Source organism: Microcaecilia unicolor, chromosome 2 (assembly GCF_901765095.1).
Source record: "Microcaecilia unicolor chromosome 2, aMicUni1.1, whole genome shotgun sequence".
Lineage (NCBI taxonomy): Eukaryota > Metazoa > Chordata > Amphibia > Gymnophiona > Siphonopidae > Microcaecilia > Microcaecilia unicolor.
In genome coordinates, this window is record NC_044032.1 from 329,771,629 (window position 1) to 329,797,856 (window position 26,228).

The 26,228-nt window shown below is 45.0% G+C and overlaps 1 protein-coding gene across 2 annotated transcripts in view; it reads right to left on the bottom strand.

Annotated features, from left to right (window-relative positions):
- SLC49A3 (solute carrier family 49 member 3) overlaps positions 1 to 26,228 on the bottom strand; it is a 423,803-nt gene that overhangs the window by 174,995 nt on the left and 222,580 nt on the right. For both annotated transcript variants that reach the window (XM_030194348.1, XM_030194349.1), the window contains exons 5-6: positions 5,443 to 5,519; positions 4,554 to 4,691 (exon numbers count right to left, since the gene is read on the bottom strand). In XM_030194348.1, the coding sequence (XP_030050208.1) occupies positions 4,554 to 4,691; positions 5,443 to 5,519 (215 nt within the window). The remainder of the gene's footprint in view (positions 1 to 4,553; positions 4,692 to 5,442; positions 5,520 to 26,228) is intronic.

Sequence of the window (26,228 nt, forward strand, 5' to 3'; positions counted from 1 at the left end):
AAAGCCTTCAGAGCGTTCCAGACCGCTCGTAACTCCAGGAGATTGATCTGCCGATCGCGTTCCTGGAGGGACCAGCTTCCCTGGGTGTGAAGCCCATCGACATGAGCCCCCCACCCCAGGAGAGACGCATCCGTAGTCAGCACTTTTTGTGGCTGAGGAATTTGGAAAGGGCGTCCCAGAGTCAAATTGGACCAAATCGTCCACCAATACAGGGATTTGAGAAAACTCGTGGACAGGTGGATCACGTCTTCTAGATCCCCAGCAGCCTGAAACCACTGGGAAGCTAGGGTCCATTGAGCAGATCGCATGTGAAGGCGGGCCATGGGAGTCACATGAACTGTGGAGGCCATGTGGCCCAACAATCTCAACATCTGCCGAGCTGTGATCTGCTGGGACGCTCGCACCCGCGAGACGAGGGACAACAAGTTGTTGGCTCTCGCCTCTGGGAGATAGGCATGAGCCGTCCGAGAATCCAGCAGAGCTCCTATGAATTCGAGTCTCTGCACTGGGAGAAGATGGGACTTTGGATAATTTATCACAAACCCCAGTAGCTCCAGGAGGCGAATAGTCTGTAGAGCTCCTGCCTCGGATGTGTTCTTTACCAGCCAATCGTCGAGATAGGGGAACACGTGCACTCCCAGCCTGCAAAGCGCCGCTGCTACTACAGCCAAGCACTTCGTGAACACTCTGGGTGCAGAGGCGAGCCCAAAGGGTAGCACACAGTACTGGAAGTGACGTGTGCCCAGCTGAAATCGCAGATACTGTCTGTGAGCTGGCAGTATCGGGATGTGCGTGTAGGCGTCCTTCAAGTCCAGAGAGCATAGCCAGTCGTTTTCCTGAATCATGGGAAGAAGGGTGCCCAGGGAAAGCATCCTGAACTTTTCCTTGACCAGATATTTGTTCAGGGCCCTTAGGTCTAGGATGGGACGCATCCCCCCTGTTTTCTTTTCCACAAGGAAGTACCTGGAATAGAATCCCAGCCCGGATGGCATGGGCTCGACCGCATTGGTGCTGAGAAGGGCGGAGAGTTCCTCTGCAAGTACCTGCTTGTGCTGGAAGCTGTAGGATTGAGCTCCCGGTGGGCAATTTGGAGGTTTGGAAACCAAATTGAGGGTGTATCCTTGCCGGACTATTTGGAGAACCCACTGGTCGGAGGTTATGAGAGGTCACCTTTGGTGAAAAACTTTCAACCTCCCCCCGACCGGCAGATCGCCCGGCACTGACACGTTGATGTCGGCTATGCTCTGCTGGAGCCAGTCAAAAGCTCGCCCCTTGCTTTTGCTGGGGAGCCGAGGGGCCTTGCTGAGGCGCATGCTGCTGACGAGAGCGAGCGCGCTGGGGCTTAGCCTGGGCCGCAGGCTGTCGAGAAGGAGGATTGTACCTACGCTTACCAGAAGAGTAGGGAACAATCTTCCTTCCCCCATAAAAACGTCTACCTGAGGAGGTAGATGCTGAAGGCTGCCGGCGGGAGAACTTGTCGAAAGCGGTATCCCGCTGGTAGAGCTGCTCTACCACCTGTTCGACTTTTTCTCAAAAAATATTGTCCACTCGGCAAGGGGAGTCCGCAATCCGCTGCTGGATCCTATTCTCCAGGTCGGAGGCACGCAGCCATGAGAGTCTGTGCATCACCACACCTTGAGCAGCGGCCCTGGACGCGACATCAAAGGTATCATATACCCAGGGCTTTTTTTGTGGGGGTACTTGGGGGTACTGAGTACCGGCACCTTTTCCATTGTCTGCTAAAATTGACCCACGGACCCCAAGTTTTAATGAAAGAGATCAGGCTCTACACACCAATTCTGCTTTGTCATAGGTTCTGTGACTGGTTGCAGGGGGCCTGGCTATTGTGGGGTGGATCCCTTAGTGATTACCCCACCCTTTGATGGGTGACCTAGCATTTGAGTACCGGCACCTTTTTTGCTAGAAAAGATGCACTGCATATACCCCTCTGGCCAGGAATTCTCTGCACGCCTTCAGCTGCCTGACCACCTCCTGAAATGGCTTGGCTTGCTCAGGAGGGAGCTTGTCCACCAAGCCCGCCAACTGCCGCACATTGTTCCGCATGTGTATGCTCGTGTAGAGCTGGTAAGACTGGATTTTGGCCATGAGCATAGAAGAATGGTAGGCCTTCCTCCCAAAGGAATCTAAGGTTCTAGAGTCCTTGCCCGGGGGCGCCGAAGCATGCTCCCTAGAACTCTTAGCCTTCTTTAGGGCCAGATCCACCACACCAGAGTCATGAGGCAACTGAGTGCGCATCAGCTCTGGGTCCCCATGGATCCGGTACTGGGACTTGATCTTCTTGGGAATGTGGGGATTAGTTAGAGGCTTGGTCCAGTTCGCCAGCAATGTCTTTTTTAGGACATGATGCATGGGTACTGTGGACTCTTCCTTAGGCGGAGAAGGATAGTCCAGGAGCTCAAACATTTCAGCCCTGGGCTCGTCCTCCACAACCACCGGGAAGGGGATGGCCGTAGACATCTCCCAGACAAAGGCTGCAAAAGACAGACTCTCAGGAGGAGAAAGCTGCCTTTCAGGGGAGGGAGTGGGATCGGAAGGAAGGCCATCAGACTCCTCGTCAGAGAAATATCTGATGTCCTCTTCCTCTTCCCACGAGGCCTCACCATCGGTATCAGACACAAGTTCATGAACCTGCGTCTGAAGCCATGCCCGACTCAACTCCATGGAAATACGGCCACAGTGGGAGCGTTGAGAGGTAGACTCCCTCGCCCGCACCGGCGAAGCTCCCTCCGCCGACGGGGAGCCTTCCTGGGAGGCGACTGCAGTCGGTACCGCAAGCGGCACCGATGTCGGAGACCTCACCCCGGGCAAGGTGCCAGCCGGCACCTCACTCGACGGTACCGGAGGCGCAAGCACCCCCGGTACCGGAGGGGAAGGGCGCAACAGCTCTCCCAGGATCTCTGAGAGAACGGCCCGGAGACTCTCGTGCAGAGCGGCTGAGGAGAAAGACATGGAAGCCGATGCAGGCGTCGATGTCAGAGTCTGTTCCGGGCGTGGAGGCTGTTCTGGGCTGTCCAAGGTGGAGCGCATCGACACCTCCTGAACAGAGGGTGAGCGGTGTTCCCGGTGCCGATGCCTACTGGGTGCCGACTCCCTCGGCGACCCGGAGCTCTCGGTACCGATGCGGGAAGGAGACCGGTGTCGATGCTTCTTTGACTTTTTCAAACGAAGCATGTCACCGGAACTTCCCAGTACCGACGAGGAGGATGTAGAATCCAACCGTCGCTTCCTCGGGCCCGAGGCCGAAGAAGGTCGGTCTCGGGGCGGCTGTACCGCAGGAGCCCTCAGGGTAGGGGGAGACCCACCCGAAGGCTCACCGCCACCAGCAGGGGAATGGACAGCCCTCACCTGCACTCCAGTCGAAGCACCACCGTCCGACGACATCAGCACTAGTGGAGGTCCCGGTACCACCGACGCCGACGCAGCCTTTCGATGTCTCGGTACCGACGATGCAGAGGGTCGATGCCTCGATGCAGTCGATGCCGAGGTCGAAGGTCTTGAAGCTGTCGACGTCGATGCACTCGATACCCCCGGTGCTGTTGCCGACGAAGAGCCCGAGAACAACACGTTCCACTGGGCCAATCTCGCTACCTGAGTCCTTTTCTGTAAAAGGGCGCAAAGACTACAGGCCTGCGGGCGGTGCCCAGCCCCCAGACACTGAAGAGACGACGCGTGCCTATCAGTGAGCGAGATTACCCAGGCGCACTGGGTGCACTTCTTGAAGCCGCTGGAAGATTTCGATGACATGGGCGGAAAAATCACGCCGGCGAAATCAAAACTCGTAATGGTGGTAAAGGCACCAAAAATAGGGAGAGAAAAACTCGAACCGAGGCCTCAAGAGGGCCTACCCCGAAAACGAAAGGAAACTTAGCGGGGCAAAAACTGGAAACACGGGAAAAGGGGAAAAGACCGAAAAGGTCTTCCTCCAAGTTCCTTTTTTTTTTTTTTTTTTTTAAGCAAAAGCTCAAAGACGCGCGAGGGTCAACTTGAGGGGCGCGAAACGGCGCAAACACGACCGTCCCAAGCGCGGACAAAAGAAGACTGACGAACACGAGCCGGTTCGGGCGGGAAGACGGCCGCGCATGCGCGGTGTGCATCGGCGCGCGAGGACTAGCAAAGGCCTTTGCTAGTAAAGTGTTCTAATTGGAGGGGCTGCCGTGGACGTCACCCATCAGTGAGAACAAGCAGCTTGCTTGTCCTCGGAGAATATGATTTTATAATAATATAAATAATCCTCGCTATGGAGCAATTTCTGAATCTTGAAGCATTAATAAAAGCAATTAGTGACCCTATGAATGACCACAAACTGGCCCACAAGGAAACTGTGTGACACTTTTCTGTACCATTTCAGGTCTCTTGAAGTGCAAATTAGAATATAATTAGTTTTAAATGTTCGTATTTAATTAAATTGTAAGCTCTATCGAGCAGGGACTGTCTCTTCATGTTCAAGTGTACAGCGCTGCGTACGTCTAGTAGCGCTATAGAAATGATAAATAGTAGTAGTTATTCTAATCAAACAACATCAAATTACTTACTTTTTTCAGTCCAGAAATGAAAGGCTCAGATGTAGAATTCACTGAACTTGCTGATGGAGGAACAGGAGGTGCCTTTTCACAAATTCCAACACTTGCTAGAACACATGCAACTACTGGAGGAATGGCATATAATCCTAGCTAACAAAAACACAAATATACAAATTACAGTTTGTATAGCTCACAATATATAATTTGAAAGTCCAGAAAACAGAATTGTGGAGAAAAGAGGAAAATCAATCCGCTGACATGGGGACCCCTGAGCTATGGTGGATTGGGGATTAAGCTAGATCCCGTACTGAATTTGGAATTATATATTGTTTTGATGATAGGCAGCACCTTTTTTAAAATTTGAGATAAACTGCTCAGACTTTGGCTTTTTGTTTTTTCTTCCCAACCCAATGGAAGGTTGGAAAGAAATTACATATAAAAAGATCGATCTATCTGGGGCAAAATAACCATGAAAATATAGAGTAACCAGACCAGATTTGGTGAAGAGAGAAAACCTGTGAAAAGCATTTGAAAATAAGCCAGATCAAAAATGTGGTTCCAGAGAAATAAAGCATTAAAATGTTGATACACTGAAACCTATCAGTTTGGGAATTGCTCCTTTCAAACTGTCTTTCCCCTCTCATGTACTCTCTTGATTAGAGAGGCACACACACAGAAAAGTTGGAAATAATTCCACCAAGCAATTCTCTCCCCTACTGCCAATTGTTTTAATTTTTTAATGTGTATTTTGCTTGTCATTGTATACTATGTTTACTATGTTATTGGGATTGTTTTATATTTTTATTTTGTAAACTGCTTTAAATAACTTTTTTTTAAGCTGGGAGAGCAGTCTAGAAATATACAGAATGAATAAAAGATTGATTAAATGTTTGCCATTTACCATCAGTGGAATATATTTCTTTTCTTGCACAATGAAAGGTGATAGCAGGTTTGCTATAAGTACACCCAGAGGATTTGCTAGAATAAAACAATAAGGTTATAATTACAACAACAATAATAACAACACATGTAGAGGGGCATTTTCGTTATGATGTCCAAATCTGATTTTGGATGTTTAGCAAAAAAAAAAGTCCAAACATCCAGTGTCAAACATGGTCATTTTCAAACCAGAAAAACATCTATCTTTTTGGTTCGAAAATTGTCCTACTTTAGACATTTTTGTGTTCAGTGTGTCTTTCTTTAAGGGCGGTTTTCAAACAACATCTAAGGGAAAAACCACACTAAAACAAGCCATCGGGACGTCTGGTGGTCAGCAGTCCTATTAGACTGGTCACACAGACATCCCAACATAGCACTAGGGCAGCATAGGGGGCACTGTAGTGAACTTCACATAAAAAGTCCCAGGTACACATCACATCATAACCCCTTTATATTGTATGGTGAGCCCTCCAGAAATAGCAAAAAAATGTACTGTACACACTACAATAGCCCTTATGCCTGCGGATGTCATTTATATGTGGGTTCAGTAGGCATTTTGTGTTTTTTGGGCCACTCACACTTCCTACTACAAGTGTATCAGTTAGAATGGGATATGGGCTTGGGTCCCCTTCTCTACAGTCCACTGCACTGACCACTAGACTAATCCAGGGACCTGCTTGCAGCTCAAAGACGAATGCCTAATATATCACTTTTACCTCTTAGGGGGTGGGGGTCAGTGACCACTGGGAGATTAAAGGGGGGGGGTCATGCCTTTATCCCTGCAGTGGTCATCTGGTCAGTTTGGGCATCTTTTTGGCACTTAGTCATTATTGAAACAGGTCTAGCCAAAAACTCCCTGTTTTGAGCCCTGGATGTTTTTATAATGTTCTATTATTGCAGAAAAACGTCCAAATCATAAGCCTGCCCTAGTTCCACCCAAAACATGCCCCCTTGATATATGACGAACTGCGGAGAAAAACGTCTTAAACATGAGTTATAAAAATAGTGATTTTGACATTTTTGCAAAAAAATGTCCATCTGCTGCTTTATGTTATTTTTTGGACATTTTTCTGTTTCAAAAATGAGCCCGTAGCGAACCAAGCACACCCTATTATCAAGTTCTTGGACAAAGTAACCATGGATTGGTAGATTACCCTGAAGACTAAAGTTTACTGAACAACAAATCTTTGTTCTCTCCTCATTTCTTTTCTCTCCCCCAAGTCAACACACCCATGTTTCTCAGGGATAAGTTGCACTTTGGCAAAAGATGTGGGCAATCCCTCATTTATACAACATAAATTTACATTCTCTGTGTAATTCTGAAGAAACAGTATGGTTATTTTTATTTTATTTTTCTTACATTTGTACCCCGCACTTTCCCACTCATAGCAGGCTCAATGCGGCTTACATATTATATACATGTACTTATTTGTACCTGGGGCAATGGAGGGTTAAGTGACTTGCCCAGAGTCACAAGGAGCTGCCTGTGCCTGTAGTGGGAATCGAACCCAGTTCCCCAGGACCAAAGTCCACCACTCTAACCACTAGGCCACTAGACAAAATCTACTGGTAGCCACAATTAAACAGAATGTGCCAAGATTATTTTTTTCAATATTTTCTACAAATTCTCTAACATTGAAATGAAAGATTGAAATTACTTAGTCCAGAGTCATCAATATTTATCTCCTGCAAATAAAACAAGCATGGACACGCACTGATGAATTAAGCCAGTATTTCTCAGCCAGTCCTAAAGGAGTACTCTTTGTTAGTCTGAGTTTAAGAATATCCATAATGAATACGCATTTGTGGAAATCCTGAAAACCAGAATGGCTAGAGGGTATTCTAGTTCCAGCTTTAAGACAAAACAGGATGAGGGAAAATGAACTTGTGAAATCACACATTTACATATGCCATACTTTTCTTTCTATAGAATGTACAGCGGTGTTTATAAACATTTGGTAAATTATCATGTTGGTTGGAACAGTTTTTGGCTAGTTCCTTTGTTATCAATCAATGTAATTTGTACTTTCATCAATTTTTATTGGCAACTCAAACATAACCAATACAAATGTTTCATGACAGAAAATATTTGACCAATCAGTGTAGTTCAGAAACATGAAGCCACTAAAATGGGCCACCAACAAGTATTTCTCGTTTATCCCCCTTCACCCTCATACCACCCCCATGCTGTAGAGCTACAATCCAGCAATAAGCTTAGCATAGTATCAAACCCCTCCCTCTTAATGCCTCCAAACCCCCTTAACCCTCCCCTCCCCTCCCCACCTATCCCCAGATGTTAAAACAACACAAAGCCCCCTCTCAGGAGGTCGGGTTTCTTATGACCCCCCAAGCCCACTGGATCAGGGAAATTAATAACTTCGTATTTCCTTACCCTCTATCCCCCCCCCCCCAGGTACCTTCATGGTTAATTGTGGATCTTACATGGAGTTCAAACTCAAGTAGTAGTCCAATCAGCCAGTCAATACCTTCACATTACATTGATCACCAAACTTCTACCTCTGAAAGCAAGTTTTACGTTTATGGGAACCTCTTGCCTCCCTCGCCTCCCATGTTACCAATTGATGCAGCTGATTGCGCCAATGCCAATATTCAGGGGGTGCATCCGAAACCCAAGTCTGCAAAATGCATTTACGTGCCAGCAGGTAGGCCTTCCAGAGCATCATCCTTGAGTCCGCCAAGGCTCCCCTCACTGACCCGAAACAGTTCAGCAGCAAAAGGGACGGGGACTGCATCACCTGACGCCGAATGATTGATGACAGATACGCAGTGACCCGATCCCAAAAGCAGCGGACCTGCTCACATGTCCAAAAGTCATGATAAAAAGTATTGTCTGACTTGTTGCATTTGGGACATACTGAAGAGGACAAACCCCCCACATGGACCACCTGAACCCTAGTGAAATAGGCCCTCAGAAGAACCCGAAAATAGCACTCTCTATAAGAAGCACTTCCTGTGAGCTTTGGAATACTCCATATAGCGGAGAGCATATCCCACAATTCCAAATTCAATCCCGTGTCAAGTTCCCAGCGATGTCTGATATCCTCCAGCTCCACAAATCTTTATGGATTCCTGAAATAGAAGTGGAAGACTCAGATATCGTGTCAAAAAAGTTATGCACTTGAGCTCCAGTACCTTTACCCAAGGACTCCACCCGCAATACTTGAATGTAATGCTTTAACTGACAATGTGCATAGACATCTCCCCATTGTATATTCCCATGTCCTTTCAATAGCTCTAAAGACTTGAGCCCACCCGCGGTATCCCAGACATGTTTCAGTCTACTAATTCCCCCATGATTCCAACTTTTGAAGGCTTTATCATCAGAACCGGGGAGGAAAGATGGGTTACCCCATACAGAGAGGAGCTCAGGAATCCACTGATCCCCTCCGATACCTTTTGCTTTTACCAAATATCTCCAAGCCTCCCACAAAGGGTTTAAAAGCACAGAGATCTTCAAATGAACAGGTAACAAATGACGATCTGCATGTAGCAAGGAGATCAAATCATAAGGAGCAAAGTACCCTTGTTCAAAATAGTGGCGTAAAATGGCTTTCTGAGTAAATCCAGTCACACACATTGCGCAAAAGGCATGCATAATTATATAACTGTAAATTGGGCAAACCCATTCTCCCCTGCGCCCAATTGTCCAATAGCAGCTGGCAGGGCCGCCGAGAGTGGGGGGGGGGGGACAAAATTCTCCGGGCCTGGGCCTCCGGGGGGGGGGGGCCCGGCACTGCTGCCGCAGTCCGGCCCACCCCGCCCGCCCTCCATCGCTCCCTGGCATTGAATTTAAGCGCCTCACCTTCGAAGGCGCAGCAAGCAGCGGCAGACCACTCCTTCCTTCCGTATCCCGCCCTCGCCTGATGTAACTTCCGCAAGGGCAGGACACAGAAGGAATGAGTGGTCTGCCGCTGCTTGCTGCGCTTTCAAAGGTGAGGTGCTTAAGGTCAGTGCAGAGGGCCCGGGGGTGGAGAGAGGGCCCGGGGGCGGCCTTGTCCCGGGCCTGGCCCAGTCTCTCGGCGGCCCTGGCAGCTGGTAACGCGTTTTGGGTTTCCGCTTGGCCCAACAAAATCTGCTAACCAATCGGTTAAATCATTGTACATCTTTTTTTAACATCCATAAGGGCATGGTTTGAAACAGATTCAGCCATCTGGGCAATATCACCATATGATACCACATATGGTGATCTTACCACAATATCACTTTGTATTTGTTTACACCAGAGTCTGCAAACGCCTCTCTGGTACTATTTAAGCCCCATTGAGCCTACAAATAGGTGGGAAAATGTGGGATACAAATGTAACAAATAAATAATAAATAAATAAAATAAATAAATATGAATAAGGCTGATCCTCCCCGCAAGGGAGAGAGGCAGCCCCTGCCACTTATCCAACTGCTCCTCCATCCCATGGAACATCCAATGCATATTGAGATTATAAAGATCATTTACCTGAGGCGCAAGAAGAACACCCAAATACTTAAAGGAACCATGTGCCCATTTCAGCGGGAAGGTCCCTCGCCATACCAGCGGAAGATCTGCTGAGGCTGCCAAGGCCACCGACTTGTCAAAATTAAGACGAAAACCCACAAAATCTCCATATTCCAAAAAGGACTCCAGTAAAGCATTCAATGAAATTTGGGGATCTGTCAGGAGCACCAAAGGTCATCAGCAAAGGCTGCTAATTTGAAATGTTCAGCCCCAATTATCACTCCCCTTATGTCGATATTTTAATAGATATCTCGAATCAGTGGGTCTATGGACAACGCAAATAAAAGAGGTGACATTGGGCATCCCTGCAAAGTCCCCTGACAGATCTCAAATTTACCATAACTCTTGCCCTTGGGTAAGTATAGAGTGCTCTAATCACAGACACAAACCAACCCTCAAACCCATAGGCGGCCAGTGTTGCAAATAGAAAGTCCCAAGATACATGATCAAACACTTTTTTGGCGTCAAAACTAATCAATATCGCTGGCAGTGCCTGCTCAGCCACAACTTCCAAGGATGTCAAAATGTGTCTAATATTTTTAGTCACGAATCGTCACTGCACAAACCCTACCTGCGATTCATGAATGAACAAGAGCAATATCCTTCCCAGTCGATTGGTTAAGATTTTTGCAAACATCTTCACCTCGTGATTAATAAGTGATATGGGTCTATAAGATTCAGGTCCCGGCACGGTTTCGGTAAAACAACAATTTGTGCTATATTTAAACGTTCAGATAATTTACCCGCCTCTACCCACGAGTTAAATAAGGCAGTCAGCGGGTCAACAATAGCCTCCCCTAGCAATCTGTAGAACTCAGCCCTTAGATTGTCTGGGCCGGGAGCCTTGCCCAACATACTCTTACCAAGCGCCCATGAGATTTCATCCGTTTGAATAGGAGCATTTAGAAATGTATGATCTGGGTAGGAAGTGACGTCACGCTCCGTTATGGAGGTCTAATAGCAGAGCTCCCGACACCCAGCCTGAAAAACAAAGCATATAGCTACATTCAGCTTCTTTAAACAGCCCCAACTTGCAGAATAGAGCAGCGAAAGACCAGCGACACTGGAGATGTCGAGCATTAAAACTAAATCGGCAGATTTAACTACTTTTGCGTATCGACAGCGCGAGGCCAAAACCACAATGCAGGCCGAGAACTCAGGCGCGAATGAAAACGCCACGTGGACACGCTTGCCGTCGCCCCAACAAGAGCGAGGGGAAGACGGAGACAGTGAGCTACTACCCGATAAATGGGAGCAGCTTAAAACCTGGTTCCAGGATATTAAAATGGAAATGAAAGAGATGCGCAAAGAATTCGCACAACTCAGAGCAGAACTCCGAGGAGAAATCACAGAATTAGGGAACAGAGTTAACGAGGTGGAAGTCGGACTGGAAGAGCTGACTCCCTAAATACCATCGAGACTACCGTGCAGAAACAGCGCACGAACCTACGCTTTCTAACTGATAAGGTGGAAGATTTAGAAAATCGGAGTCGGAGATCCAACATTAGAATACGGGGGCTCCCGGAACTACCAGAACATAATGATTGTGAACAGGTAGTGAAGGACCTAGCAGCCCAGCTCCTGACCACGCCGGAGCAAGTCACTACACCTGAGGATATACAGATTGAAAGGGCCCATCGGGCGCTGGGCCTGCGACGGGCCAATGTGCCCAAAGATATTGTGGCCTGTTTCTCTGACTATAAAGTTAAGGAAAAACTTATGCATAAAGCACGGGCGAGTGGCCCGATCACATGGAACACCTATCCGCTTGAAATATTTCAAGATATCTCAGCAACTACGCTTAAGCGCAGACGAGAATTACAGCCACTCACTGCACAGTTACGAGCGGAAGGTATAAAGTACAAATGGCAACATCCTTTCGCCCTGCTATTTTATAAAGCCGGCAAACAATTCAGAATTACATCGCTGGAGGAGGCCCAAGAACACCTGGACCACAGAGCAATGGCGGAATCCGCGCACTCAAGCCGCCCAACGGCCGCCTCACACAGCAGCACCAAAGCGCGATGGCAGCGTGCCTCGCAGGGTTGAGGAAGGCTGAGAAGGCAGCAGTCTGGCCATACAGGGCCCAACCAACGCTGACGGATTATAAATATTGGAGCTCGCAAAGAGCTATGATAAACATCATCGGAGGGGACTGTACCGTTACTTGACTGAACAACTTGCAACAGCACCAGGCTGGTAATATCTCGGGATTGCATTCACTTACCTCCTTGGCATGTCTCACCCAAAGGGAAAGATATGTCATACATGGGTTTTGGGGATGAGGGGAGGGGGGTGGGAGGTAGGGATCTGGGAGAGGGATGCCAGTGGTGACTATATAGTTGAAATCTTCTCTGTTTATGGTTGATAAAGAATTGAAAGGTGTTACATTGAATGTAAGAGGGCTTAATTCACCTACAAAACGAAAGCTAATGTTCAAAGATATGATACGCTTGCAGGCCGATATAGTTCTATTGCAAGAAACTCATTTGAAAAAATGTCATGAGAAACTAGTGAGCCATGGACGATACTCTATCATTAAGTTTTCCTCCTGCGCTGTCATGCCCAAAAAGCGAGGGGTTTTGATAGCGCTTGCGGCGTCTCGTCCATGGCAAGTTTTGAAAACTATAAGTGATAAAGAAGGTAGATACCTGTTGATGGTGGTTTCTGTATACAATAGCATTTATACTATACTTAATGTGTACGCCCCTAATCAGGGACAGGGCCCTTTTTTGGAGCAGATAGAACGAATCCTACAACAATACCAACAGGGCCACTTATTAATGGGAGAGGATTTTAATGTCACCATACATCCCCCTGTAGATAACTCCACAGGATCAGCAACATACGCTAAAGCAGATAGGAAATTACTGAAAAAGCTATTGGCCCGCTGGGGACTGATAGACATATCGCGAGAGAAGCATGGTAATGAGAAGGACTATACATATTACTCCCCCAAATATAAGTCATATTCTAGAATAGATGGCTGCTTAGGAGATGTTAACATAGCGAGTAAGACACAGGGTACCAGCATAGAACCCCGCACATGGTCTGACCACTCTCCGGTTGTGCTGACACTTACACTGGGGGCTCATTTTGTAGGCACAAGATACTGGCGACTAGACGACACTTTGCTATATGATGAGAAGAATATACAGGAGATAGAACAACATATTGTTGAATACCTCAAATTCAATGATACGGGCGAAGTCAAGGTGAGCACTTTGTGGGAAGGCCTAAAGGCAGTGACCAGAGGGCATCTAATAGCATTGCGAGCCCATATACTAAAAACTCGCATGGAACAGGAAAACAATATTAGAAAGGAACTCAGACAAACAGAACAGAAACATAAAGCACAGCCAGCTGACACTAACGAGGCAGAGAAGCTACACCAATTGAGATTAGCACTTAATGAGCTCCAACTGGAAAGCCTAGCTGCGCAATTACAGCAAACTCAACAAGAATACTTCGAGTCCGGGGAGAAAGCGGGTAGGCTACTGGCCAATAAGCTTAAAAAACAAACTCAACGAAACCACATAGGGGGGATACGAGATGCAAGTGGAAAACACATCACACACCTAGAACAGATACAAAAAACCTTCTTAGAATACTACACCTCACTATACGAGAAAGAACCCACATTAGAGCCAGCAATTGTGAAACAATACTTTCGAGATAGCGGCATCCCCCAATTGAAAGGAGTGGAGAGTGAAACTCTATCGGCCCCTATAACATCGGACGAAATTAAGTGGGCGATTACGGACAGTGCACATGGCAAGGCACCCGGCCCTGATGGGTACACTATAAAATTTTATAAAATATTTGCAAAACACCTGACCCCAATATTAGAGAGGCTATTTAATGAACTGGAAGAGGCTCAAGAGATACCACAAATGTGGAAGCTAGCAGCAAATACATTGCTCTTGAAGCCAGGCAATGATCCCCAACAATGTAGCTCATATCGCCCGATATCTTTGCTCAACGTAGATTATAAACTCTTTACGAAAATACTGGCCCATAGGTTACAAAAGCAGCTCCCAAGCCTGGTTCATGAAGACCAGGTTGGATTTATCATAGGGCGACAAACCTTTGACAATATCCGAAGCCTCATTCATACTATTCAATATACATGGGATGAAAAAATACCGGCAGTACTGCTCTCTATTGACGCAGAAAAGGCATTCAACCGCGTCGATTGGACATACCTTTTTGCGGTGCTGCGGCAGGCGGGAATAACGGGACGATACCTGCAGTGGTTACAACTTTTATATAAAGACACGAAAGCAGTATTAAAAATAAATGGATCATATACAGCTACATTTCCGCTTAGACGCAGCACTAGGCAGGGGTGTGCTCTCTCCCCACTTCTTTTTGCTTTATCTGTAGAGCCGTTAGCTTGTATATTGAGAAATGATGAGGAAGTGGGGGGTATAGTAAGAGGGCGAAAAGAGCAGAAACGTCTGCTCTTTGCAGATGATATACTACTTACCCTCGCGCAACCTGCAATATCAGTACAAAAAGCAATAGATCATGTGACATATTATGGAGCAGTATCCGGGTTTAAATCCAATCTAACCAAATCTACCCTATTAAACATAACAGTACCGAATGAAGAGATACCGAGACTGCGAGATGCATTTCCATTCGCCTGGGCACAAAAATCTATCAAATACTTAGGAATACAGATCACCCCCAATACAGCAGATCTATTTCAGGCTAACTTCCCCTTAAAGATAGATGAACTCTTTCAAGAATTAGATTGATGGGAAGGCCTCAATATATCTTGGAAAGGGCGTATCAATGCTATCAAGATGATGTTGCTCCCAAAATTATTATACTTATTTCTAGCACTGCCTATACCGATTCCTACCTCCTTTTTCTCACAGCTAAATAGGAAGATGTTTAGATACATATGGAGGAAGCGACCTCCAAGTGTTCGTAGAGCCATGATGTATCAAACACTTGACCGAGGGGGCATGGGAGTACCCAATTTTTACCTGTATTACCAAGCAGCACAATTAAGAATATTAGCAGAGTGGGCCCCAGGGGCAATAAAGAAATGGATGCACTGGGAGAGAGCATGGATAGGTAGATACGCGATAGAGGATATATTGTGGCTATCAGGGGGAGAGCTGACACCTATAATACAAAGATTACCTATTAGTCTAAAACATCCTCTCCAAACATGGCTACAAATTAGAAGGCGTATGTTCCTGGAAAGGAAATATTATCGAAGAACAGTGATTAAGTGGGCGGAGGGTTTCCCACTGGGGAGATCAGAAAAGATATTTGACATTTGGGCTAAAGCAGGCCTATACACACTAGGGCAAGTATGGTCAGAGGGAAATATGATTAGTTTTAGGGAACTTCAGGAAGAATATGGATTGACGGAGAGAGACCTTGTTTACTATTGCTGTTTACGTAACTTTATTAGAAGGCGAGCGCAAGATGAGTTAGATTTAGAAGAAATAACCCTCAAACTAGCAATGCGCAGGGGAGGGGGCAGAGGTAGTATATCCCGGATATATCTTGCATTATTGGGTAGGACAGACCCTCAAGCTAATTATCATAAGAGGTGGGAGAGGGTGTTGCAATTCGCTCACCCTAGAACAACATGGATGAGCAGTTATGAATACTTACTCAAAGTATCCCCAGCACAATCTATCAATGAAAATGGGCATAAATTACTATACTGGTGGTATTATACCCCAGATAAATTGCAAAAGATATATCCAGGAACCTCGGGACAATGTTGGCGGGGATGTGGCCTTCAGGGCACATTCTACCATTCTACCATATTTGGTGGACATGTCCGAAAGTAGAATTGTTTTGGGAGGAAGTGGTGAAGTTGGTAAACACAGTGCTGCTTCAATCATACCCAAAGAGGGCAGAACACTGCCTCCTCCATTTCCGGCCTCACTCAGTCTCCAGTGGACAACACAGATTGGCTACTCAATATTTTGTAGCGGCTAAGATAGCCTTAGCTCGAGCCTGGAAACAAGCAGAAACACCTACATTGCAAATGATAACTCATAAAGTAGACTTTCTATACCAGATGTTGAAATTGACCGCCAAGAGGAAAGGCACCAAGAGAACTTTCACGAACATCTGGTCAGCATATGAACAATCTCAAGAGCGGGAATCAACACCACTGACTGAGGGAGGGAGCGGGACTATAGACTAGACACAAGTTGATGATATCTGATATTATCTTGTTATGTTTGTATATTGTTGTATTATCAATAAAATATATTTTTTTTAAAAATAGAAATGTATGATCTGACTGCGACAGGTGTGGGAGATCAAGACCCTCCAAGTAGAGGCGGCCTGGCAAATCAACAGTCTCTGGGGGAGTATATAAAGTTCGATAAAAGGTTCAAAAGACTTCACAGATATCTCTATCAGTATGGACTGCCCTTCCTTGAGCATTTCTGATAGTAAGTATAGATTTTGAAGCCTGCTTTTGAGCAATTAGCTTCGCTAACAACTTTCCACACTTATTCTCATGTCTGTACAATTGAAATTTATAGTAAATTTGTGACTTAACTGAACGTTCATGAAGTAGCAAGTTAAGCGCCGTCTGCACCGACAAAAGCTCTTGTTTCAGTGCAGCAGTGGGTGATGTGCGATGCTTACGGCGCAGAACCACCAGCCTTCACTCCAGACGGAGAAGCTCCCTATCCCTCGCTTTTTTGAAATGACTGACATAACTAATAGTTTCACCCCGCAAGACAGCTTTAGCAGCCTCCCAAAATATGGTCGTATTATGAACACTATGCCGATTAAGCTGCGCATATTTGGACCAACTTTGTAGTAAATGCTCCCTAAATTCCACATTATGATACAAATAAGCTGGAAAGGTCCAGGATCGGGCCGGCTGTCCAGCCCCAGCAGTCAGCCACTCCAACCAAACAATCGCATGATCCAAAATAACACATGGCCCAATCTGCGAATCTTTAACAGAATTCAAAAGGGATCAGGAGATCTGCAAATAATAGATCCGTGATTGTGTACCATGTGCCCGAGATAGGTGTGTATAATTTTGATCAAGCGGGTGCAAAACACGCCAAATATCTAAAAGATCCAGCAGCTCACAGAGACCAGGCAACCCCCTCGTTGACCAGGCCCTTGGGCATGGTGAAGGGCAAAATTTGTCCAACTTAGGGTCCCAGGCCATATTAAAATTACCACCTAATATCATGGGTATAGAGGAGAGTTCCAAAGGTGTGTGGGTGAGGCATTTATAAAAGGTACCATCCTATTGGTTGGGGGCATAAATACTGCCCAGCACAACCGGTTGTCGGCCTTTCAGGGCCTAGAAAAAAAACAAAGCACCCTCCAGAGACTTTAACAACCTTCCGGACTTGAGCACCTAATCCCACCCTAAAGAGAATGGCAATTCCCCCTTTCTTACCGTCAGCTGGTGCCGACACACAATCACTCACCCACCTGTGAGGCAATTTAGCATGCTCCTTTTCAGATAAATGAGTTTCCTGAAGAAAAACTACATCAGCCTTGATAGGCTGCAGACATTGCAAAACTTTTTGATTGCTTAATAGGAAAGTGAATGCCCCCAACATTCCAAGTTATAACTTTAACCATAATAGCAGAAAACGTAAAGATAAGCTCACAGATAAGCATTTTAGTTTGAAGTACAGAGACCGCCCCAGCACATGGCCTCCCTCCACTGGTGGGAGAAAAGGGCTGGTGCTGAAACTGGGGACTGGTGGGATAGTGGGGCTGAAACTGGGGGTCAAAAGGGGGGGCAGATGGGAGATGTGGGCTGGGCCTGGAACTAGGGGCAGGTGGGATAATGGGGCTGAAACTGGGGGCCGAAAAGAGGGGGCAGAGAGAGAGAGACAGAGAGGGGAAGATACTTGATGGAAGGGGGAGCGAGAGGGAGGGCAAACCCTGGATGGATGGGAGAGGGAGGGCAAATGGTGGATTGAAGGGGCAGAGAGAAAAGGCAGTGGATGGAAGGGATAGAAAGGGCAGACATTGGGAAGGGGGAGAGAGAGGGCAGACAGGGGCAGATGGTGGATGGAAGGGACAGAGATAGAGGGCAGCTGTGGATGGGAGGGAGAGAGAGAGGGCAGATGTGGATGGAAGGAGCAGAGAGAGAGGGCACATTGGATGGAGGGGACAGCAGAGAGGGCAGACACTGGGTGGCAGAAAGAGAGCGAAGACTGATGCTGGATGGAAGGAAGACAGTGAAAAGAAGATGAGGAAAGCAGAAACCAGAGACAACAAACTGTAAATAAAATATACATTTTTATTTTTTTGCTTTAGGATAAAGTAGTATTGTAGCTGTGTTAAAAAATGTTTATAACAGAATATGTAAATAAGGTAATCTTTTTATTAGACTAACTTTAAAACATTTTGACTAACATTCGGAGAACAAAACCCCCTTCCTCAGGTCAGGATAGGATACTGTAACAGCACTATACTGTATTGACCTGAGGAAGGAGGTTTTGACCTCTGAAAGCTAAATGTATTAGTCCAATAAAATGGTATTATTTTATTTTCTATATTTCTTTTATTTCTATTTGTTAATTTGTAAAGTGGTGATTGATATTTGTTAGTTTTTTCAAATTTACATCTGCTGTCTTTATATTTTGCACAGTACTAAGGGACATTTTCTGTTTCTGTAGTGTTGCATTGTATGCAGAGTCACTTATTCTATAGTGGATTAGGGTGTATCTATGTTTGTGAAAAAGACATGGGTTTCAGTTGGCATTGACTGTGCAGGATCGACGATCTGTACTATTCTGTCTGGCTTCGTTTTACAATAGTGAATTGATGTTCTAGTGCTCGCTGTAGTGTTTAAGATGCTTTCCTTTTCCTTGTGTGACTCATAGAAATTACTGCTTACGGTATGGTAGAATTGCTGTATAGGTTCTGAGTGTTTTGTAGCCTCGGTATGCCTAGTACTGGATTTTGGAGGGGCCTAGTACTGGAGTTTGGAGGGGGGTGTTAAAAAATGACCAGCCCCGGGTGTCAACTACCCTAGGTACGCCACTGAAAAAGGAACAATATGCTGTGCAACTATTGTGTATAAATTACAAATAGAAAACAATAACCCTCTACCCTTCCAAACCCAACAACAGTTGATTTCTACTACCCCAAGGAATCCTAATCCACCTTGTTAAAATGTCCAGGGGTACAAAATACAACTCATTCTGTATGAAGCACTGCTATGATTTTTTAATCTGTGGATGAATAAGTCATCAACAATCTCAGGATTCAGTCTAGATCTCCTGTCTTCCACAGTCCTTCCTGCAATAGAAGATGTCTTCTTAGAAGATGTGCTGGTATCAGGATGTACAGGACCCTGCATGCAAATTTTGCTAGTTGTGGCCAGCATGTATGCTTGTTTTTCCAAAAATTCAAAATATTGTTGTCTGCATCACTCAAACATAAATAACAGTCCAGTTCATTAACAAGCTTCAAAGTACAAAATGACACAGGAACAAAGTTTGTCCTCGTCCCCGTGGGATCTGTCCCCATCCCCGCCCCTATGGCCTTTGTCCCTTTCCCCGCCCCGTCTCCGTGCTATCTGTCCCTGCCCAGTCCCTGCAAGCTCTGTCCCCGTCCCATTCTCTAGTTCCTACTGTGCAAGTTCCATGGTCTGGGTTTGCCGAATGTTCTCTATCTCCGATACCCGTGCCTCCAGCTCTCCAGTGCAGCGCGTGAACTCTGATGTAAGCGCCGCAAGGCCCGACAACTGATGTGACATCTGGGAGAATCTAGGATCAAGCACTCTTACCACAGAGTCATTAAGTTCTGTAATTAGTGAATCGGAACTGAGCTGCGGCTGCGAAGGAGGAGGGGTCACCATGTTGACTTCAGGTGCGCACCTCCGATCATCCTTCCTCCTCAGTTGTTTAGAGTCGGTCACCATTAGAGATCTGGTAAAGTATTTGTGCATAAACAGGTGCGAATGGTGAGGAGCAAAATTGGAGTGCCCAGTGATAGGGGAAGCAACAGTAAAGCGAAAGATACATACCTGTAGCAAGTGTTCTCCGAGGACAGCAGGCTGATTGTTCTCACACTTGGGTCGACGTCCACTGCGGCCCCAGGAACGGCAATTTTTCTAAGCAAAAATCTTCAAAGTTTTGCCAGAGCCTTCTGGCGCGTGGGGTGCGTACAGCGCATGCGCGGCCATCTTCCCGCCCATCAGGTGAGTGCTCCCGCTTAGTTATATCCAAAAGCAAGGAACAACAAGAACAACTCCTCCAAAGGGGAGGTGGGCGGGTTTGTGAGAACAATCAGCCTGCTGTCCTCGGAGAACACCTGCTACAGGTATGTATCCTTCGCTTTCTCCAAGGACAAGCAGGCTGCTTGTTCTCACACTTGGGGTATCCCTAGCACCCAAGCTCACTCAAAACAACAAAGAGAGGTCAATTGGGCCCCGCAATGGCGAGGATGTAACAAAGATTGACCTAAAACCAGAACAGCTAACTGAGAGTGCAGCCTGGAACAGAATAAAAATGGGCCTAGGGGGGTGGAGTTGGATTCTAAACCCCGAACAGATTCTGTAGCACCGACTGCTCAAACCGACTGTCATGTCGGGTATCCTGCTGAAGGCAGTAGTGAGATGTGAATGTGTGGATTGATGACCATGTCGCAGCCTTGCAAATCTCTTCTAAAGTGGCTGACTTCAAGTGACAATTTCTCACACAAGGGGAATAACACTTGTAAACAGAGTACTGTATGTCCAAGACATTTGGACAACAGACCAAATGCATTTTCAAAAGGAAATATAAACAGATGCTGTGTATTTTATTGATACTAGAGATCCTGACTGACTGTAAGGTGCTAACTAAGGGGGTGTGACAACCCCTCCCCCTTGTGCTCCCTTTATGTTTTGTAAGGGAAAAGAAACCCTATATAATATTTCTGTGCCAGGTAGGAGGTTGGGCAGTGTACATCTCTTTTGGCTCCCAAGCCAGGGAGTTTGAAAGAATGTCCTGCTCCCACTTTCCATTGTAATTTTCCATTTCTATATATGTTCTCATTTCTGTCATATCCTAGACTATTTCTATGACTATTTTTCTTAATTTTTTTTATCCTAATCTCTGGATAATTAAATAAACCTGTGTTAACCCCAGGAAGCGCTTCCTTGGTCTCTTTTTGTCTTGGTTACAGTCTAAAATAGTGCTACCAGTTGTCTGGTTCTTTTAAGATATCGGTTGAGAGGAATTGTATTTGTGTGAGTAGTGCCCAGCCGTGATTAGAGACTCTGAAGGCGGGGCACGAAAAGCACAAAGTGGTGTTTTCTGCCCGGTTCTTCCGTTCCGTGTGGATCTTCGACCGCCCTGCGGCACTGGACCAGAGTCGGCCGTCTGCTAACAAGTGCACGTGTTGCAACGGCTAATATCCAGTGAGTGGGCCTCGACAAGCAACCGACCAAAGGAAAAGTGTTTGGATCTTAAGAAACGTAAACTACCGGCGAGGCGCAACCGGTAGGCAAATAGTGATAGGCGAACGGTGAGAAGTGAGAAGACAGCGTGGTAAGTACGTCATCATTTTGTGGGGATTGTTTTTTTATTCTTTTATTTGTGCTCTCTCTCTCTTCATTCTAAGACTTCAGATTAGAATCTGTTTAGTTGTAGTTATGCAGACTGCATTGGAGCAGGTCTCCACGGCAGTGCCGGCCTACAGAAACGAAATTTTAAAGTACCACCAGAAATGGGTTAATGGAACTAAAAATCCGAGCATCATGTGGCCTCAGTCAGGAAGTTTTGACAAAGAGATTTTAAAAGCTTTAAGGTTGTGGATAGAATGTACTAAGACAAAAAAATGTAGTAGGGAGAGACATTTAAATTTGTGGAGACTATGGGATATTATGGCAAACAGTGGTTATGATCAGGCAGCCCAAAACCCTCCGCCCTATGCGGCAATCTCCAAGCAGTGTATGGTAGGGGAAGGGTCTGCAGCACAGCTCACAGATTCCAAACACCCAGATCAGCTGCAGCCGCCCATATGGCCTACTGCTGCTGGTTATAGTGTACCCATTCCCTCAGCCCCAGCTATAGATAGAACTGAAAAAGAACTACCGGCACAGCTTAAAGCACATGCCCATTTCCCCTTTCCTCAGAAACTACCAGCACAATAGGATTCTCTGGAAATCCCAAGAATTAAGATATACAGTGCATTTGAATTTAGAATTGGGGGGGAGAACAAATAGAAGCAAAATTCTTGTATGCCCCGGATTCTCCCATTAACTTACTAGGGAGAGATCTACTGACCAAACTGGGGGTGCAGATTCTCTGCAGAGCAGTGCCCTTGAAAGATTTCAGGCATTAGGTAAATTAGGAAAAACACTACAGGAAACAAGTTTGTTTTGTGAAGTTTAAATATTGGTTACACCTTTGAATTGAAGCAGTAAACGGAAGCCTCTTTGTTCTGTTTACCTTTGTGCAGCTCATATGTATTTTGAGGCATCTTGTTGTTTGACAGGTCTAAGTAAAGTGTAGGGGAGGGTAGAACTTTAGAAAAAAATAACACAGCTAAAAGACTTGTGCTTAATATATAGGACACTGACAGGATCAAAGAAATGTATATCTCTACTCCTCAGTATTTCTATGATTTCCTGAGGATTGAGTGCTGGACTGCTTAAATCCTAAACTGTGCATTTGTGCCTCCTCTCCATTAACTGAATTTAGTAGAGACATTTAAGGGCTAATATTATTCATGATCTTTTCCTTTCTCCTCTCTCTCCCAGCATTTTCCACTGTATTTCTCTGCTCCTCTTTCAGCCATGCTGGCAAGAGCAAATTACTTTTTTCTCTACTCTGAAGACAGGGGCAGGGTCTGCTCTGCCCCCCTGTAGAGTTAAACAAGTGTGCCTTAGTAGGTGTTCAAATCTGTTGTTTACCTGATACAAATCCCATGTTACTTTGCCCTTTGTGTATATGGTCTCTAGATAAAAGTTTGTTTCATGATAGGCTTGCTAAAAAAATTCTTAAGTGTCACTTTCAGAGTGTGTTTAAGCTATTAGGAAATTAATTGGTCCACATTCCAGTATGATTAAGTTTGTTTTGACTAGATTGATAGAAAAAAAATGTGGTTCCATCCCTTTTATAGGGATGCCTTTAGTTTTAAAATTAGAACTAACAGGATAACAGAAATTGACACTAAGCGTTTTTTTCTTGAAAACAAAGTAAGACCTATAGATTTCTACAAATAGCAAGCAGTCCTGACACTTAAATGTTAAAATAAAGTGTTTATACCAACAGCTAGGAGCCAGAGAAGTTAATGCTGCATTTCAGCTCCTTTTATATTTATTGTGACCTCTTGTCAGGCAGGTTTTGTGTCTTTTCAGAGCACAGATAGGGGTACTTTGTGAAAAACTAAGGGGAACCAATTGAATAATTTGTTGCTCAGTCATCAGACTTGTGCGGCTTGTTTTTTTTATTTCTAGTTCACAGGTATTTCTGCATACTGCTGTTCATGTACCAACCTTGGAAGAAATGGTGGTTTTTTCCTGCTTGCTCAGAGAAAATATGAAGGAATCTGTGAATGAGGGTCTAAAGAATGAAATAGCCAGAACAGTGGAGATATGTGACCTTGTGAATTAATTTCTGAATGTTTTTTTCCCTTTCAGACTGCAAATTACAAATCTAGGATTTTTTTTATTTTTATGAAATCAGGGTTTCATTCATACATACCATCCAGATAATTTATAAAGAAATATTTTCTGACTTTTAATTTTTATTTGAATGCGCTCCAAAGAGCTTCTCTTACCAGCTGCAGAGGTAGAAGATTCTCTAAAAGAGCATTTAAAAATGTACCTTTTCTATTTCTGGAATGGCTATGCTATGTTTCTATTCATTTGTGCACATATGAGCTCACAGAAACTGTTTTGGTATCCACTTGGATACCATACATAATTTTATTGTGTATAATACTGTGTTTACAATGCAGATTAAGTCCACTCCTGAATCCAACAAGACAGATCTGATATATGGCCTCTTCAAACTTTGTCTTTTGTTTGTTTGTGTGTGTTTTGTGGGACCCATCAGATACATTCAGTATAAGTGACCATTCCTGATTTTTTAAATTTTGTGGATAGTACAATCAGTATGTAGAAGTAGTTTCTCTCCTGAATACATATTGGTTGTGTGTGAAATTTAACAAAAGTGTTCTGTTCTGAATGTCCTACTAAACACATTAACTATTTGTGTTCTGCCATTAATCAACAGTTTTAGTGAATACAGGCAGGCTGTAAAGTTTCCTTTCCCGCCCTCTGCACTGTAAGGGTCTCTCCCTCTCTGAAGTATACCTATATCTGATACTACCTTTTACCTGGATAGTATCTTTGCCCCATTTTTCTCTATCTGTCTCTCAGAATACTGATGATGTCTTTTTATTTCTCAATAATACCCAGAACCAGAATTGCCATTGGTGCCAATTTGTCCCTGCCAACTTGCGGATCGGGCCTACCTGAGAAATCACTGATCCCACCTATGAACTAGCCTTGATTTGAGAGTCCACTGAAAGTCTGCAAAGTCCACACCTTTTGCTGTCCAGATGCAGAACTCTGATGCTTGCTACCACCTTTCCACGCTGCACTGTCTGCACCAGACTGATCTTACGCTTTGAACATCTATACACTACTGCTGCAGAATGTTATTTACTCTTTGTGGACTCAATGGACTCATTCAAAAGTATCATTGCCTTTCTCTTCTTAGTACTACTTTGACCTGATGTTAAGCTACAATATTGTGTGAAGTTTTATTTTCTGGTAGCTACATTCCTCTTTGTGCCTCTGTTACTCTGTGTTTTATTTATTTACTAGCATTTGTATAGCGCTATCAGACACATGCAGCGCTGAACACCTGACACAAAGAGACAGGTCCCTGCACAATAGAGCTTACAATTTAAGTAATACAGGCAGACAAGATAGCTCTGTGTGGACCCCCCTTGCATAGTTCCTCATGCTACATTTAAATTTCTGAACACTCACTGATTTTGCATTTTGTTTTCTGGGAAGGTTACGTTTGTTTTTGAATTACCTTTAAAGTGAAAAAAAAGAATGCAAATTATACTCTATCCCTGTCATGTATTCTCACCCTTATCTTTTCATTCTGCTATTCTTTTCGGTGCCATACATTAAAAAAATTGACCTGTAGATCCCATGCCTGGCCAGTCCTCCGCATCACTCTGATTGCGTGGGCTGTGCACTCTTTGTGCCTAGCTCTAACTTGGCCATCCCCCTGTCTCCTAGTCCATTACTGATAATTTAATTGTTTTCTCTCTAAAGATGTTTTCCCTACTTACACTCTGTCATGTCATAGTGGTTCTGTATATGAACATGCTCAGTTCTGATCTCTCCTTTAATTTGTTCTGTTTTGCTTTTTTTTCCTTTTCTGCTTACCAACAATAGCTCAGTCCCAGCCATCTCTTAATTACTCTGCTTTCTTTTCCAGTTACCTAGGCCCCCTCACTTCCTGCTTGGCAGCCTCTAATATGCATTATGTCCGTACCGGTAATCCTGGCCTTTCTATGGTCAAATAATTGGAGGCCTACCCTATACCTCCTCCAACAATCCTTACACCTTTTTGTAGATTCTGGAATGAATACACATCTGTTGCATTGTCTATGTAGCTAGTGCACATGCTAGGTTATGAACCCCAGATAGGTGGTAGAGAGGTTGGGAGGCAGGGCTACTGTTGGGCAGATTTCTACTGTCTGTGCCCTGAGGGTGGCAGATACAAATCAAGGTCAGATATGCACATAGAGTAACACACAGCAGGTCTTTCTATGCTGTCATCTACCATGTTACTATATTTTTAGTGGGACACTAATTAGGTTTGTGGTTCTTGGGCTCACCAGGCCTGGCCTCCTAATGGAAAGATACAATTACAAAGGTCTATTGGACATGTCTGGTTGGGATACTTTCACCTCATGGTTCTCTAGTTTAGGTTCCCATTTAAGATCTCTCTTTATTGGTTTATTGTGCATTATTGTTGTTGTAATTATATCTTGCTGTTTGTTAGGATGCATTACTCCCTGCTTGAGAAAAGTATGCATTCCACCCAGAATTCTGTTCATGTCTGCAAATTATGCTTCCAGAGGTTCCTATACCACTACACTGACTACAGACCCAGATACACTGAGTCCTTCTCCTTCTACAGGTGTTTAATTAATTTTCTCTTGTAGTGACAGGTCTCTCTCTTTCTTTGAAGTGCCTATTTTTTTTTTTATACTAACTACAGACATGGGCTCTGCTT